General features: G+C 43.3%; 1 protein-coding gene across 1 annotated transcript; it reads right to left on the bottom strand.

Moving 5' to 3' along the window:
* Nucleotides 1-647: 647 nt before the first annotated feature.
* On the bottom strand, nucleotides 648-13743 carry LOC134093459 (uncharacterized). The gene is made up of 17 exons (XM_062546511.1): nucleotides 13605-13743; nucleotides 12812-13005; nucleotides 12619-12723; nucleotides 12424-12519; nucleotides 11806-11916; nucleotides 11321-11441; nucleotides 10621-10872; nucleotides 9476-10183; nucleotides 7049-8282; nucleotides 4745-4794; nucleotides 4427-4620; nucleotides 4240-4344; nucleotides 4043-4138; nucleotides 3667-3777; nucleotides 3202-3322; nucleotides 2684-2935; nucleotides 648-2369 (listed from the first exon to the last, which is right to left on the bottom strand). Exons 1-17 carry the CDS (start codon nucleotides 13630-13632, stop codon nucleotides 889-891), a joined length of 5259 nt encoding a protein of 1752 aa, XP_062402495.1. The 5' UTR covers nucleotides 13633-13743; the 3' UTR covers nucleotides 648-888.
* Between the last annotated feature and the right edge of the window lie 1678 nt (nucleotides 13744-15421).

Consider the following 15421-nt stretch of genomic DNA (forward strand, 5'->3'; position numbering starts at 1 on the left):
AAAACTAGTGAAAAATCAGTCAAGAAGGATGAAGATGGAAAATGTACCAGTTGCCACCACCTGTAAAGCCATTCCTGTTTTGGGGGTCGTCTCACAGTTGGCCCTCTAGTACGCCTGCAGTGAATTTTGTTGACATCAAAGCAGGTCAGCCTGATTCACAGCCACCTCTGTTACATAACTGGCCAGATCAATATCCCACAACTGAGACTGACTTGATGCTATACTCTTATGGACCAGTGTTCCCTTTATTTTTTTGAGCAGTGTATGAATGTGGATCGCTCTGCATTGTGATTGAGATTGAGATTGCATGGCACTATGGCACAGATTCCACAACTAAAATCTTCATGAACCTACCGTGTGTCACTTAAGCACATTGATGATCTCTCCTACTGTATGCCTTTTCCTCAAAAATCTTTCTCCACATTGTAAGCATTCATATGGTATGGGGTAGCTATAGCATACAGTATGTCCCTTTAAAATGGGTATCTGAGAAAAAAATATATTTTCACACAGAGTGGTCATGCAGTTTCTCCTTAGCGTGAACCCTCCTGTATATAGTCAGAGGGAGAGACTTCTGCTCGACCAAACAAATGCATCAACAAAACTGAATGTGACTTGGACATACAACTCCCATACACAAACTGAACTACAGAGAAAAAACAAGTTTATTTTATAAATATAAACATCTGGATAGGAGTGCAATCTATAAATGATATTTCCAGCACCGAGACACAGACTTCCTTTTGATTTGACCTCAACTCCCCTTCACCATTAGAGGGAGAACAGCAGCACTTATCAAAGCTCAACCGTAGCACCACACTGTCCACCTTCAGCTGACATTCAAGTGTTTAGCCCCACCAATGCTAAATCAGCACCAGGTCGTAGATGTCACCTATGTACACGTTGATGAACTTTCATATTGCTTCCCAAAGAAAATCGTTTGCCACATTGTAAACATTCATACGGTTTCTCCCCTGTATGTGTTCGTATATGTCTCGTCAGGAGGCTGCCTGAACTAAACCGCTTCTTACACGTTGTACAAGCAAACGGCTTCTCCTTCGTGTGGACTCTCCTGTGAATAGCCAGACGGTACGACAAGGGGTAACTTTTCGGACAGAACTCACACTTGTACGGCCGCTCTCCCGTATGGAGTCGTGTGTGAACTAACAAGGTTCCCGAAGTGTGGAATCCCTTGCCGCAGACGGCACACAGGTAGGGCCTCTCACCTGTGTGTAATCGCTCATGGGCGACCAGGTTCGATGTCTGGATGAACCTCTTCCCACAGACTGTGCAGCAGTAGGGTCGTTCCCCCGTGTGAACCCGCAAGTGGCAATCCAAAGTGTTCTTCTCTCTGAACGTCTTCCCACAGTAAGAGCAGAGGTGGGGCCGTTCTCCCGTGTGAATGGTTCGATGCTTAGCTAGATCCCGTTTCCGAGAGACGGTTTTGCCACAATCGGTGCACGTATACGCAAGTGGGGTTGCGCTGTCTGGCTGAGGTCTCAGCATTTTTGTACCAACTCTACTCATTTCTTTTCTCTCTCCTGCATGTTTCTTCTTGTGTCTACTGAGACCTGATTGTGAACAGAAGTTATTTGCGGCTGTGTTGTTTAGTTTAGGAATCAACATCCTGGTGACAATTCCACTCTTTTGTGGTGCCATCTTCTCCTTCGCATGGGTTTGCTTGTGTTTAACAAGACCTGATCTTGAAAAAAAGACACTGCCACATTCTGCACATGTATGTCGTGGGTGCCCACTTGCAGTGTCATCACCTGTGCTGACTGACTGGGAACCTTCCTCCATGCTGTCTCGTGGTGGGGGCACCCCAGGTCCCTCTCCTGAGGGTGTCAGAACTTTTCGCTTACGCCTCTTGCTGCCTGGCCTGTCAGCAGTGTGCAATCTCATATGTTGCCTCAGATGTGAACTCTGAGAGAACCTCCTTCCACAGACTGAGCAGCCAAAGGGTCGTTCCCCTGTATGAATGCGTATGTGGTCCTTCAAATGGGATGTGTGTTTAAATCTCTTACCACAGTGAGTGCAAAGGTGGGGCCTTTCTCCGGGCAAACCAGTCTGATTTTTGATAAGACTTGATTTTATAAAAGCATTCCTAAGCCCTGCGAATCCATCCTGTACAAGCTGACTAGCAGAGTCATCCGCTGCGCTCACTGACGGGGATTCCTCCTCCATCAAGCTGTCTTGTGGTGCGGATGACCCAGGCTCTTCTCTTGAGGATGCCAGATCTTCTCGCTCCTTGTTGGATGCCAGATCTTCTCGCTCCTTGTTGGATGCCAGATCTTCTCGCTCCTGGTTGGATGCCAGATCTTCTCGCTCCTTCCTGTTGCTTACTGGGCTTTCACACTCACTCAAGTGACCTGCAGGTTACAAATCATGGTAAGTTTGACATGGATTATTAATAGTTTTGACAATGGAACATACAACACTTGTTCTACACAGCACATTTCAGGAATGATGACTTTCAATCGCTTTACGATTTTTGATATGGTAAATGGACTGCATGCCAAACACGCTATACATTGTCACACACTGTCTCTCTCACACACACACACACACACACACACACACACACACACACACACACACACACAGCTGGACAACTCCTCCACCTCCTGATCCACTGCCGCTACTATCACTCTGAAATACATTAAATCCCTGTTTCTCTGCTTGCCTTGATCAGTGTCTCTCTGTGGATCAAGCACATCCCCATCTCCATCCTCATCTCCATCATTCATGTCTTCATGTTGGACTTCTTCCTTCAAGTCTCCATGTCTAGCTGCTTCATTCCCTGAAGCTTGGGTCACATGGGTGGTCGACACACATTTCTCGGCCTGTTCACAGCGAGTAAGGACTGTTTTCACAGAAAAAGAGACTGACAATGTGGAGAGAATAGTGTTGGCCAAGATGGGCGAAAATGTTGACCCTGGAAAACACCACAGGAAAATAAGATTTAATTACCTCACTGACTCTACCCTGCCCCACACAAATGGCATGCATGAATTTTGCACGTTGTCCTGGGATTTAAATTAGGATTCACACTCTTTAACTACAGTACACAGTACATAGGCAAATGGCAAACATAACTAGACTAACATTATTGTGTCCTATTTCATGAATGTTCATATTGTTTAATTGCATTTGCTCTCTTTTATGTACAGTACATGCTATGCATTGGTACATGAAGCTGACCTTCGTACAAGTGTCCAACACGACTGAAGTGCAGCAACAACGTTTGAACTTCTTTTGGGTCATTGATCATTCCTAAAGACTCCTCCAAGAGTAAGGGGTCTTCACCAAACCAAGAGGAAGTCTGTAAGGGTTAACTAGTGTTAAAGTGACATATCTGTATTGTGTGACTTCCTGTGAAACAAAGAAATGTACACACAGCATTTCAGACTGACTGTGGGAGTCAATCTCTGGGAGGTTGTGAATGCAACAGCAGAAATCTAACACAAAACATGGAATATATCACATTTCAGATCAAAAACACTCATACTGTATGTTTTGTATCAAGTCATGCCAGGTCTTGAACATGTAGAAGTGTAGAATGATAAGAAGTGATGTTTGATTCATAAAGATTTTCTCATGATATGATACATGATATGTCAGTGAACAATAACACTTGAAACGAAAAATCAACTTAAATTTACACACCTGATGGAAGCTAGGCACTGGGATTAACAATTCCAGTCTGCAAAGGAACTCCCACACAAGTAATTGAAGTGCTGTGTCATATTTGGGGCCATAATGCAATGGGTAAATGTCCTGAAACAAGACAAAGAAGGAGAAAAACATTTTATGCCAAAAGCCAAGGCAATTTGCTCTCAATTTACGTGCTTTTACAGAACCACTTCCCCACATATACAAAGGTATAGCTAAAATCCATACATTCATAAATTAACCAGCTTTTTTTATGTAGTTTATCTTTGCATACTGTATGATTCCATCCATTTCTTTTTCTTACTGCCATCCTTATAGATTTCCATGAAGGTGACAGGTATCTGTGACCATTTTACATTGTGTGTCTCACCTGGAAGAAATGATTCCTGTATGTGGGATCCCACAGAAGGGTTTGGATGAGATCGACAAAGTTCCTCACAGCAACATCAATGGTTTGATCTCCAATCTTTTCAAATGCAAATTTATATTTTCATATCTATCTATATTGAAAATAGACCTGATATGACGCAATAGATCATTAAAGTCCCTATGGAATTATCGGCTTACCTCATCAACGGAGACGGATTTAGCAACGCTCAAGACTCTTTCCAGGTGTGGCTGCATGATCTGCAGTGTTACTGATGGCTGATCGTTGCATAACTCTAGAATAAACTACACAAACATGCATGAGTGTAAACAAAGCTAAAGTAATACTCATCATCACCACTACAAGCCTGGGATGTTGTGCTCTCACCCTCGCTCTCAGGCCAAAGAGTAGTTCAACCCTCTCCTTAGCACTCAGTAGGTCTGGGACAATCTCCAGAACAACTGAGACAAACTCCTCCAGCCTGGTGTAGTATTTGACTAGGCGCTGCTCTGCAACCCGCCACAGAAATGCTGACAGTAGCCTCAGTGGTGGGACCCAGAGGCGCAAGGCTGATAAAGGAACTTTAACCAAGTAAACAAGAGACATCAGGGTTAGTTAAGATTAGGCAACTGTTGGGAGGGAAATGTCATGTTGTAGGCCACATTCAGACAATCATGTTGCTGTGAGAATATGTGGGTTGCTCACAGCTCCACATATTTTCACATAGAGATGCTCTCCGAACATTCGGCTCCCCCCTTGGATGTCAATAAGAGTTGCTAAAAAGATGCCAGGTCGCAATGATACACCTTCTTTGAGTTACAGAAACGTATACCACAGTGTATTTTTTCACACATGATTAGGCTACTGTATTTCAAAATCCAACCTTTCAAAGAAGAATATTTTTCTCTATCTCATAAGAGTTTGCAAACCTTGGTAGGCTACTAGATAGCCTAATAATCTGACTGAGGTTGAGGTTTTTAATTGGAACATCAAAAGCGCAACATCTACCCCCGCTGTTTCACTAGAATTGAGATGACGAGGTGACCAGAACACCAGATTGAACGATTAAACGTTTCCTTGTTTTCGTTCCGTTCCATGCACTGAATGGACCAATGATTCAGCCCTGGAAACTCATGTCTGAGTCAACCTTTACTGTCTATGGAGTCAACACGTCTGGTTAAGTAGGCTAGTAGGCGAACCGCTAGAGAATGATTGACTGCTGACTAGACAGACGAACAAACAAACAAACAAACAAACAAACCTTTGCCACGCGTTCGAACCGCCGACATTGAGAATGAAGTTAAACGTTAACGTGCGTAAAGAACTTGTGATCGGAAAATCCAGGAAAATACAACGACATTATCAATGAATGCAATGAAAATTGTCTGAAGTCTGAACAGTTTCCCAAACAGTGTCGGTGTAGTGCTTCCGGGTCAGTCCAGCCGTCATAAGTAAAGTCTTCTCATTTCTTCCTAAAAGTCAGTCCCGATGCAAGATGCACAGAAAACATCCGAAGGCTATAAAACTTAACTATCATAATTCAAAACATTAAAGAATGGGAATTCCTAATAATTCAGAATAATTTAAGATGTTAGCATAACTAACATGAGATGCACCTGTCATCCACATGGGCCTACTGTGAGTGAGATTAGGTCTACTAAATAATGTGACATCATAATAATCAGAGCCATAATCATCATCAATCATATCAGTGGCCAATACTTTACAGAAAAACACTGTGCAAACATCTAACATTTAGAAGACTGTAAAAGAGAGAGGCATTTGAAGAGACAGGCCTTATAGACTAGGCTAGCCTACACAGTAAAACTTATGGTGACATGGTTTTACAAAAATGTGGCATTTTAAAGCTAGGTGAACTATGGAAGAGCAGAGCAGATACTGGTCCTGCTACAGGACCTTCTACCACTCTGCCCTTCTCTCCTAGAGCAACTGCCTGTCTCCTGGAATCTCTTCCATGCTCTTGAGACTGCAGTGGAAGACACGGCAATCTCCTTGGCAATGGAAAGTATTGGTGTGCCATTCTGGAGGAGTTGGACTACCCTGTGCAACCTCTGTAGGTTCCAGATCCTGGCTTATGCTACCAGTAGTAACACTGACCCTAAAACTAGTAAAAAAAATCAGTCAAGAAGGATGAAGATGGAAAATTAACAGTTGCCACCACCTGTAAAGCCATTCCTGTTTTGGGGGTCGTCTCACAATTGGCCCTCTAGTACGCCTGCAGTAAATTTTGTTGACATCAAAGCAGGTCAGCCTGATTCACAACCACCTCTGTTATATAAATGGCCAGATCAATATCCCACAACTGAGACTGACTTGATGCTATACTCCTATGGACCAGTGTTCCCTTTATTTTTTTGAGCAGTGTATGAATGTGGATCGCTCTGCATTGTGACTGAGATGCATGGCACTATGGCACAGATTCCACAACTAAAATCTTCATGAACCTACCGTGTCACTTAAGCACATTGATGATCTCTCCTACTGTATGCCTTTTCCTCAAAAATCTTTCTCCACATTGTAAGCATTCATATGGTATGGGGTAACTATAGCATACAGTATGTCCCTTTGAAATGGGTATCTGAGGAAAACAAATATTTTGTGTGTTTATAGTGGTCATGCAGTTTCTCCTTAGCGTGAACCCTCCTGTATTTAGTCAGAGGGCGAGACTTCTGCTCGACCAAACAAATGCATCGACAAAGCTGAATGTGACTTGGACATACAACTCCCATACACAAACTGAACTACAGAGAAAAAACAAGTTTATTTTATAAATATAAACATCTGGATAGGAGTGCAATCTATAAATGATATTTCCAGCACCGAGACACAGACTTCCTTTTGATTTGACCTCAACTCCCCTTCACCATTAGAGGGAGAACAGCAGCACTTATCAAAGCTCAACCGTAGCACCACACTGTCCACCTTCAGCTGACATTCAAGTGTTTAGCCCCACCAATGCTAATATCAGCACCAGGTCGTAGATGTCACCTATGTACACGTTGATGAACTTTCATATTGCTTCCCAAAGAAAATCGTTTGCCACATTGTAAACATTCATACGGTTTCTCCCCTGTATGTGTTCGTATATGTCTCGTCAGGAGGCTGGCTGAACTAAACCGCTTCTTACACGTTGTACAAGGAAACGGCTTCTCCTTCGTGTGGACTCTCCTGTGTATAGCCAGACGGCACGACCTGGTGTAACTTTTCGGACAGAACTCACACTTGTACGGCCGCTCTCCCGTATGGTGTCGTGTGTGAACTAACAACGCCCCCGAGGCGGGGAATCCCTTTCCGCAGACGGAACACAGGTAGGGCCTCTCACCTGTGTGTAATCGCTCATGGGCAACCAGGTTCGATTTCTGGATGAACCTCTTCCCACAGACTGGGCAGCAGTAGGGTCGTTCCCCCGTGTGAACGCGCAAGTGGCAATCCAAAGTGGTCTTCACTCTGAACGTCTTCCCACAGTAAGAGCAGAGGTGGGGCCGTTCTCCCGTGTGAATGGTTTGCTTGTGTTTAACAAAACCAGATCTTGAAAAAAAGACACTGCCACATTCTGCACATGTATGTCGTGGGTGCCTACTTGCAGAGTCATCACCTGTGCTGACTGACTGGGAACCTTCCTCCATGCTGTCTCGTGGTGGGGGCACCCCAGGTCCTTCTCCTGAGGGTGTCAGAACTATTCGCTTACCCCTCTTGCTGCCTGGTCTGTCAGCAGTGTGCGATCTCATATGTTGCCTCAGACTTGAACTCCAAGAGAACCTCCTTCCACAGACTGAGCAGCCAAAGGGTCGTTCCCCTGTATGAATGCGTATGTGGTCCTTCAAATGGCCTTTGAGTTTAAATCTCTTACCACAGTGAGTGCAAAGGTGGGGCCTTTCTCCAGGCAAACCAGTCTGATTTTTGATAAGACTTGATTTTGTAAAAGCATTCCTAAGCCCTGCGCATCCATTCTGTACTAGCTGACTGGCAGAGTCATCCGATGCGCTCACTGACGGGGATTCCTCCTCGATCAAGCTGTCTTGTGGTGCGGACGACCCAGGCTCTTCTCTTGAGGATGCCAGATCTTCTCGCTCCTTGTTGGATGCCAGATCTTCTCGCTCCTGGTTGGATGCCAGATCTTCTCGCTCCTGGTTGGATGCCAGATCTTCTCGCTCCTGGTTGGATGCCAGATCTTCTCGCTCCTTCCTGTTGCTTACTGGGCTTTCACACTCACTCAAGTGACCTGCAGGTTACATATCATGGTAAGTTTGACATTAATTATTAATAGTTTTGAGCATGGTACTGTACATAAAACACTTGTTCTACACAGCACATTTCAGGAATGATGACTTTCAATCTGGGTTAAAGGGATATTCCGCCATTTTTGGAAATACGCTCATTTTCCATCTTCCCTCGAGCAAAACAATCGATATTTACCTTGTTCCCGTTCATCCAGCCATTCTGTGAGTCTGGCGATACAACTTTTAGCTTCAGCCTAGCATAGATCATTGAATCGGATTAGACCATTAGCTTCTCGCCTGCTAGCTTCATGTTTAAAAGTGACTAAGATTTCTGGTAATTTTCCCATTTAAAACGTGTCTCCTCTCAAGTTAAAAAGTGCAGTAAGACCAACTGAAAATGAAACCTGGCGTTTTTCTAGGCTGATTTGACATGGAACTACACTCTCATCTGGCGTAATAATCAAGGCAACTTGCAGACTACTGGCACTACTACTGCTTGTTGTCTATGGGGACTATTTTCAGGTGCTGCGTACGATATTACTGCGCCTATGGTACGTTTGCAAGTTGCCTTGATTATTACGCCAGATGAGAGTGTAGTTCCATGTCAAATCAGCCTAGAAAAACGGCAGGTTTCATTTTCAGTTGGTCTTATTGCACTTTCTAACTTGAGAGGAGACCCGTTTTAAATGGGAAAATTACCAGAAATCTTAGTCACTTTTAAACATGAAGCTAGCAGGCGAGAAGCTAATGGTCTAATCCGATTCAATGATCTATGCTAGGCTGAAGCTAAAAGTTGTATCGCCAGACTCACAGAATGGCTGGATGAACGGGAACAAGGTAAATATCGATTGTTTTGCTCGAGGGGAGGTGGAAAATGAGCGTATTTCCAAAAATGGCGGAATATCCCTTTAAGCAGGAAGCCTTTTCTTTACCATTTTTGATATGGTAAATGGACTGCATTTGTATAGCGCTTTTTTCGACTCCTGCAAACACCCAACACGCTTTACATTGTCACATTCACCCATTCCCACACACACACCCACACCCACACCCACACCCACACCCACACCCACACCCACACCCACACCCACACACACACACACACACACACACACACACACACACACACACACACACGTAGCTGGACAACTCCTCCACCTGTCGTGGGTGCCTACAGTACTTGCAGAGTCATCACCTGTGCTGACTGACTGGGAACCTTCCTCCATGCTGTCTCGTGGTGGGGGCACCCCAGGTCCTTCTCCTGAGGGTGTCAGAACTATTCGCTTCTGCCTCTTGCTGCCTGGTCTGTCAGCAGTGTGCAATCTCATATGTTGCCTCAGACTTGAACTCCGAGAGAACCTCCTTCCACAGACTGAGCAGCCAAAGGGTCGTTCCCCTGTATGAATGCGTATGTGGTCCTTCAAATGGCCTTTGTGTTTAAATCTCTTACCACAGTGAGTGCAAAGGTGGCGCCTTTCTCCAGGCAAACCAGTCTGATTTTTGATAAGACTTGATTTTGTAAAAGCATTCCTAAGCCCTGCGCATCCATTCTGTACTAGCTGACTGGCAGAGTCATCCGATGCACTCACTGACGGGGATTCCTCCTCCATCAAGCTGTCTTGTGGTGCGGACGACCCAGGCTCTTCTCTTGAGGATGCCAGATCTTCTCGCTCCTTGTTGGATGCCAGATCTTCTCGCTCCTGGTTGGATGCCACATCTTCTTGCTCCTTGTTGGATGCCAGATCTTCTCGCTCCTGGTTGGATGCCAGATCTTCTCGCTCCTGGTTGGATGCCAGATCTTCTCGCTCCTGGTTGGATGCCAGATCTTCTCGCTCCTGGTTGGATGCCAGATCTTCTCGCTCCTTCCTGTTGCTTACTGGGCTTTCACACTCACTCAAGTGACCTGCAGGTTACATATCATGGTAAGTTTGACATTAATTATTAATAGTTTTGAGCATGGTACTGTACATAAAACACTTGTTCTACACAGCACATTTCAGGAATGATGACTTTCAATCTGGGTTAAGCAGGAAGCCTTTTCTTTACCATTTTTGATATGGTAAATGGACTGCATTTGTATAGCGCTTTTTTCGACTCCTGCAAACACCCAACACGCTTTACATTGTCACATTCACCCATTCCCACACACACACCCACACCCACACCCACACCCACACCCACACACACACACACACACACACACACACACACACACACACACACACACACACACACACACACACACACACACACACACACAGCTGGACAACTCCTCCACCTCCTGATCCACTGCCGCTACTCTCACTCTGAAATACATTAAATCCCTGTTTCTCTGCTTGCCTTGATCAGTGTCTCTCTGTGGATCAAGCACATCCCCATCTCCATCCTCATCTCCATAACTCATGTCTCCATGTTGGACTTCTTCCTTCAAGTCTCCATGTCTAGCTGCTTCATTTCCTGAAGCTTGGGTCACATGGGTGGTTGACACACATTTCTCGGCCTGTTCACAGCGACTAAGGACTGTTTTCACAGAAAAAGAGACTGACAATGTGGAGAGAATAGTGTTGGCCGAGATGGGCGAAAATGTTGACCCTGGAAAAAAACACAGGAAAATAAGATTTAATTACCTCACTGACTCTACCCTGCCCCACACAAATATACAAATATTGTTTATTGCAAGACATTATCAATTGCTACCTAACTGAAATACTGGGGAAAGTTGAGAGTCTAAAACCTAACTTAAAAAAGTAAAACTAACTAACTAAATTGCAAAATATTAGCAAAATGAGCAAAATATTCTATACCATCATCAAACACACACCATAGTCCATGCAGGCATGCATGAATTTTGCACGTTGTCCTGGGATTTATATTAGGATTCACACTCTTTAACTACAGTACACAGCACATACTGTAGGCAAATGGCAAACATAACTAGATTAACATTATTGTGTCCTATTTCATGAATGTTCATATTGTTTAATTGCATTTGCTCTCTTTTATGTACAGTACATGCTATGCATCGGTACATGAAGCTGACCTTCGTACAAGTGTCCAACATGACTGAAGTGCAGCAACAACGTTTGAACTTCTTTTGGGTCATTGATCATTCCTAAAGACTCCTCCAAGAGTAAGGGGTCTTCACCAAACCAAGAGGAAGCCTGTAAGGGTTAACTAGTTTTAAAGTGACATATCTGTATTGTGTGACTTCCTGTGAAACAAAGAAATGTACACACAGCATTTCAGACTGACTGTGGGAGTCAATCTCTGGAAGGTTGTGAATGCAACAGCAGAAATCTAACACAAAACATGGAATATATCACATTTCAGATCAAAAACACTCATACTGTATGTTTTGTATCATGTCATGCCAGGTCTTGAAATGTAGCCTATCCTTAAATTCATCAGTCCATTTCTAATGATAAGAAGTGATATTTGATTCATAAAGATTTTCTCATGATATGATACATGATAAGTCAGTGAACAATAACACTGGAAATGAAAAATCAATTTAAACTTACACACCTGATGGAAGCTAGGCACTGGGATTAACAATTCCAGTCTGCAAAGGAACTCCCACACAAGTAATTGAAGTGCTGTGTCATATTTGGGGCCATAATGCAATGGGTAAATGTCCTGAAACAAGACAAAGAAAGGAGAAAAACATTCTGTGCCACAAGCCAAGGCAATTTGCTCTCAATGTACATGCTTTTACAGCACCACTTCCCTACATATAAAAAATAGAAAAAATAGAATAGAATATATACTTTTTTGATCCCTTGAGGGAAATTCAGTTCTCTGCATTTAACCCAATTTAACCGAATTAGTGAACACACAGCACACAGTGAACACACAGTGAGGTGAATCACACAACCCAGAGCAGTGAGCTGCCTGCCCAACCAGCGGCGCTCGGGGAGCAGTGAGGGGTTAGGTGCCTTGCTCAAGGGCACTTCAGCCATGGTGGACTGGTCGGGGATCGAACCGGCAACCCTCCGGTTACAAGCCCGGTGCGCTAACCAGTACACCACGGCTGCCCCCATATACAAAGGTATGATTCCATCTATTTCATTTTCTTACTGCCATCCTTATAGATTTCCATGAAGGTGACAAGTATCTGTGACCATTTTACATTGTGTGTCTCACCTGGAAGAAATGATTCCTGTATGTGGGATCCCACAGAAGCGTTTGGATGAGATCAACAAAGTTCCTCACAGCAACATCAATGGTTTGATCTCCAATCTTTTAAAATGCAAATGTATATTTTCATATATCTATATTGAAAATAGACCTGATATGACGCAATAGATCATGAAAGTCCCTATGGAATTATCGGCTTACCTTATCAACGGAGACGGATTTAGCAACGCTCAAGACTCTTTCCAGGTGTGGTTGCATGATCTGCAGTGTTACTGACGGCTGATCGTTGCATAACTCTAGAATAAACTACACAAACATGCATGAGTGTAAACAAAGCTAAAGCAATAGGCCTACTCATCACCATCACTACAAGCCTGGGATGTTGTGCTCTCACCCTCGCTCTCAGGCCAAAGAGTAGTTCAACCCTCTCCTTAGCACTCAGTAGGTCTGGGACAATCTCCAGAACAACTGAGACAAACTCCTCCAGCCTGGTGTAGTATTTGACTAGGCGCTGCTCTGCAATCCGCCACAGAAATGCTGACAGTAGCCTCAGTGGTGGGACCCAGAGGCGCAAGGCTGATAAAGGAACTTTAACCAAGTAAACAAGAGACATCAGGGTTAGTTAAGATTAGGCTACTTACTGTTGGGAGGGAAATGTCATGCTGTAGGCCACATTCAGACAACCATGTTGCTGTGAGAATATGTGGGTTGCTCACAGAACATTCGGCTCCCTCCTTGGGTGTCAACAAGAGATGCTCTAAAGATGCCAGGTCGCAATGATACACCTTCTTTGAGTTATAGAAATGTATAGCACAGTGTATTTTGTTTCACACATGATTATTTCAAAATCCATCCTTTCAAAGAAGAATATACCTATCTCATAAGAGTTTGCCAACCTTGGTAGGCCTAATAATATGACTGAGGTTGACTCGCATTTTTAATTGGAACATCAAAAGCGCAACATCTACCACTGTTTCACTAGAATTGAGATGAGGTGACCAGAAAACCAGATTGAGCGATTAAACATTTTTTTGTTTTCGTTCCGTTCCATGCACTGAATGAACCGATTATTAAGCCCTTGAAACTCATATAATTGTCGGAGTCAACACGTCTGGTTAAGTATATTATTAACCGCTAGAGAACTTGTGACTATTGTAGCTACACATCCTTTTGTAAGACAAACAAACCTTTGGCACGCTTTCGAAACTCCGACATTGAGAATTAAGTTAAACGTTAAAGTGCGTGAAGAACTTGTGGTCGGAAAATCCAGGAAAATACAATGACATTATTATCAACAGACGGGCTCTGTTATCAATGAATCCAATGAAAATTGTCTGAAGTCTGAACAGTTTCCCAAACAGTGTCGGTGTAGTGCTTCCGGGTCAGTCCAGCCGTCATAAATAAAGTCTTTTCATTTCTTCCTAAAAATCAGACCTGGTGCAAAAGATGCACAGAAAACATCTGTATAAGACTTAACTATCATAATTCAAAACATTAAAGAATAGGAAATAATAATTTAGAATAATTTAGGATGTCAGCATAAAGATGAGATGCACCTGCTATGGGAGCGCCTGGACGGATGAAACAATTTTCGGTTAAACGTTGTTTTCAAAGACGACGTTACAAAACATTTTTTTGTGTGATCAGCAACTCACATATGTGGTCTCTTAAAATCTTGTGATATTTGGTAGGATATGTATGACGATTGTGGTGTAATTTAAGTTTGGACAGAAGTGGTCATTTGTTTCAAATGAGTGGCAGGGACAGTTTAAACGCTGGGGTAGGACAAATGAAACATTATCAAATCTAAAGAAACTGTAAACATTATTCACGTTTTCATGTAATATACCTGTCAAGGGACATGTTTTGTAAGTGCTGTTAAATTTTTAGGAGAATTCTCGCAATATTTAAGTAGGCTAATTATCAAATAATAGGCTATTTGCTGCATTCAAATGCACATTTGGACTAATGAGGTCGGTGGGAGTCATAGCTAGGCCTATATCTATATAGCTATATCATTAATATAGCCTACTGATTTAACTTAATTATTTCACAGATTTAAGTCATGTTGAGTGACGAGCACTTGATCAGCCTAACATAGGCTATTTGTTTAAAAATACAAGGTCAACCAGAAGACGACGGCATGTTTCATTTGTCCCGACAGTGACTTCTCGCAGCAAAACCCGTTTTTCTCCTAAACTAACTAACTTTGACATTGCATACAGTAGGCCTAGGATAAGTTACACTACCAATTCATCTATTGTTTGAACATGATAGCATTACATGACGCCATAAATACAACTTGATATTTAAAAAAATCGGCGTAATAGAACATTGGCGCACGTCAAAACGCTTTGTCGGGTCTAACGGTGTGGACACATATGCACTACATATGTGTCGGAAGGTGTTGCACGTCTTCCCCTCGTTTGTCGTGAGTGGGCGTTTCGTTTGAATTGTCAGTTAGCAGTTCATAAGCAGTTCGTTTTAACTTGTCTAAAGTGTTTCTCACAAATATAGCCTACACCATTTTAGGCGTGTATTTAACAGCATACGAAAATATTAATAGCCTACACAAACTATGCAAGCCATTTTGAAATATTGTTTTATTTAAACTACTCAATGCAATCTCAAATCCTCACCAGAAACACCAACAGTCAATGTATTTCTCCAAATCCAAGTTTCGTTTATTTTATGGACAACTAGCTGGTCGTGGAAGAGTTCGTTTAAACATGAATTTGACATGTATACGGAACCAAGTTTCACGGGCACTGTTGTACTACAACGACGAACCTACTACCTCGTGCTTTCATTGGACAGACGGCTCGCGTTCAACGGACTCATTTGCATAGAGCTGGGGATCGGCCAGCTTTTCTGTCGCGCGACAGGTTTTCAAATGCAGCGCTGCCTTCCCGGAATGCTTTGCGGGTCCGTTAAAGTCGCTTGACGTCACCCATAGGGAAATAGCGGGTTGCGACACGACAAAGTGAAGTGCCGGAAAGATCTG

Source organism: Sardina pilchardus, chromosome 10 (assembly GCF_963854185.1).
Source record: "Sardina pilchardus chromosome 10, fSarPil1.1, whole genome shotgun sequence".
Lineage (NCBI taxonomy): Eukaryota > Metazoa > Chordata > Actinopteri > Clupeiformes > Clupeidae > Sardina > Sardina pilchardus.

Coding starts and splice junctions, on each gene's coding strand:
- LOC134093459 (XM_062546511.1), bottom strand. CDS start 13,632: ATGTCGGAGTTTCGAAAGCGTGCCAAAG. Junction 10,873..11,320: donor TGTTGGACACTTGTACGAAG/GTCAGCTTCATG, acceptor GTTTTTTTCCAG/GGTCAACATTTTCGCCCATC. Junction 10,184..10,620: donor ACAGAGAGACACTGATCAAG/GCAAGCAGAGAA, acceptor TGTAACCTGCAG/GTCACTTGAGTGAGTGTGAA.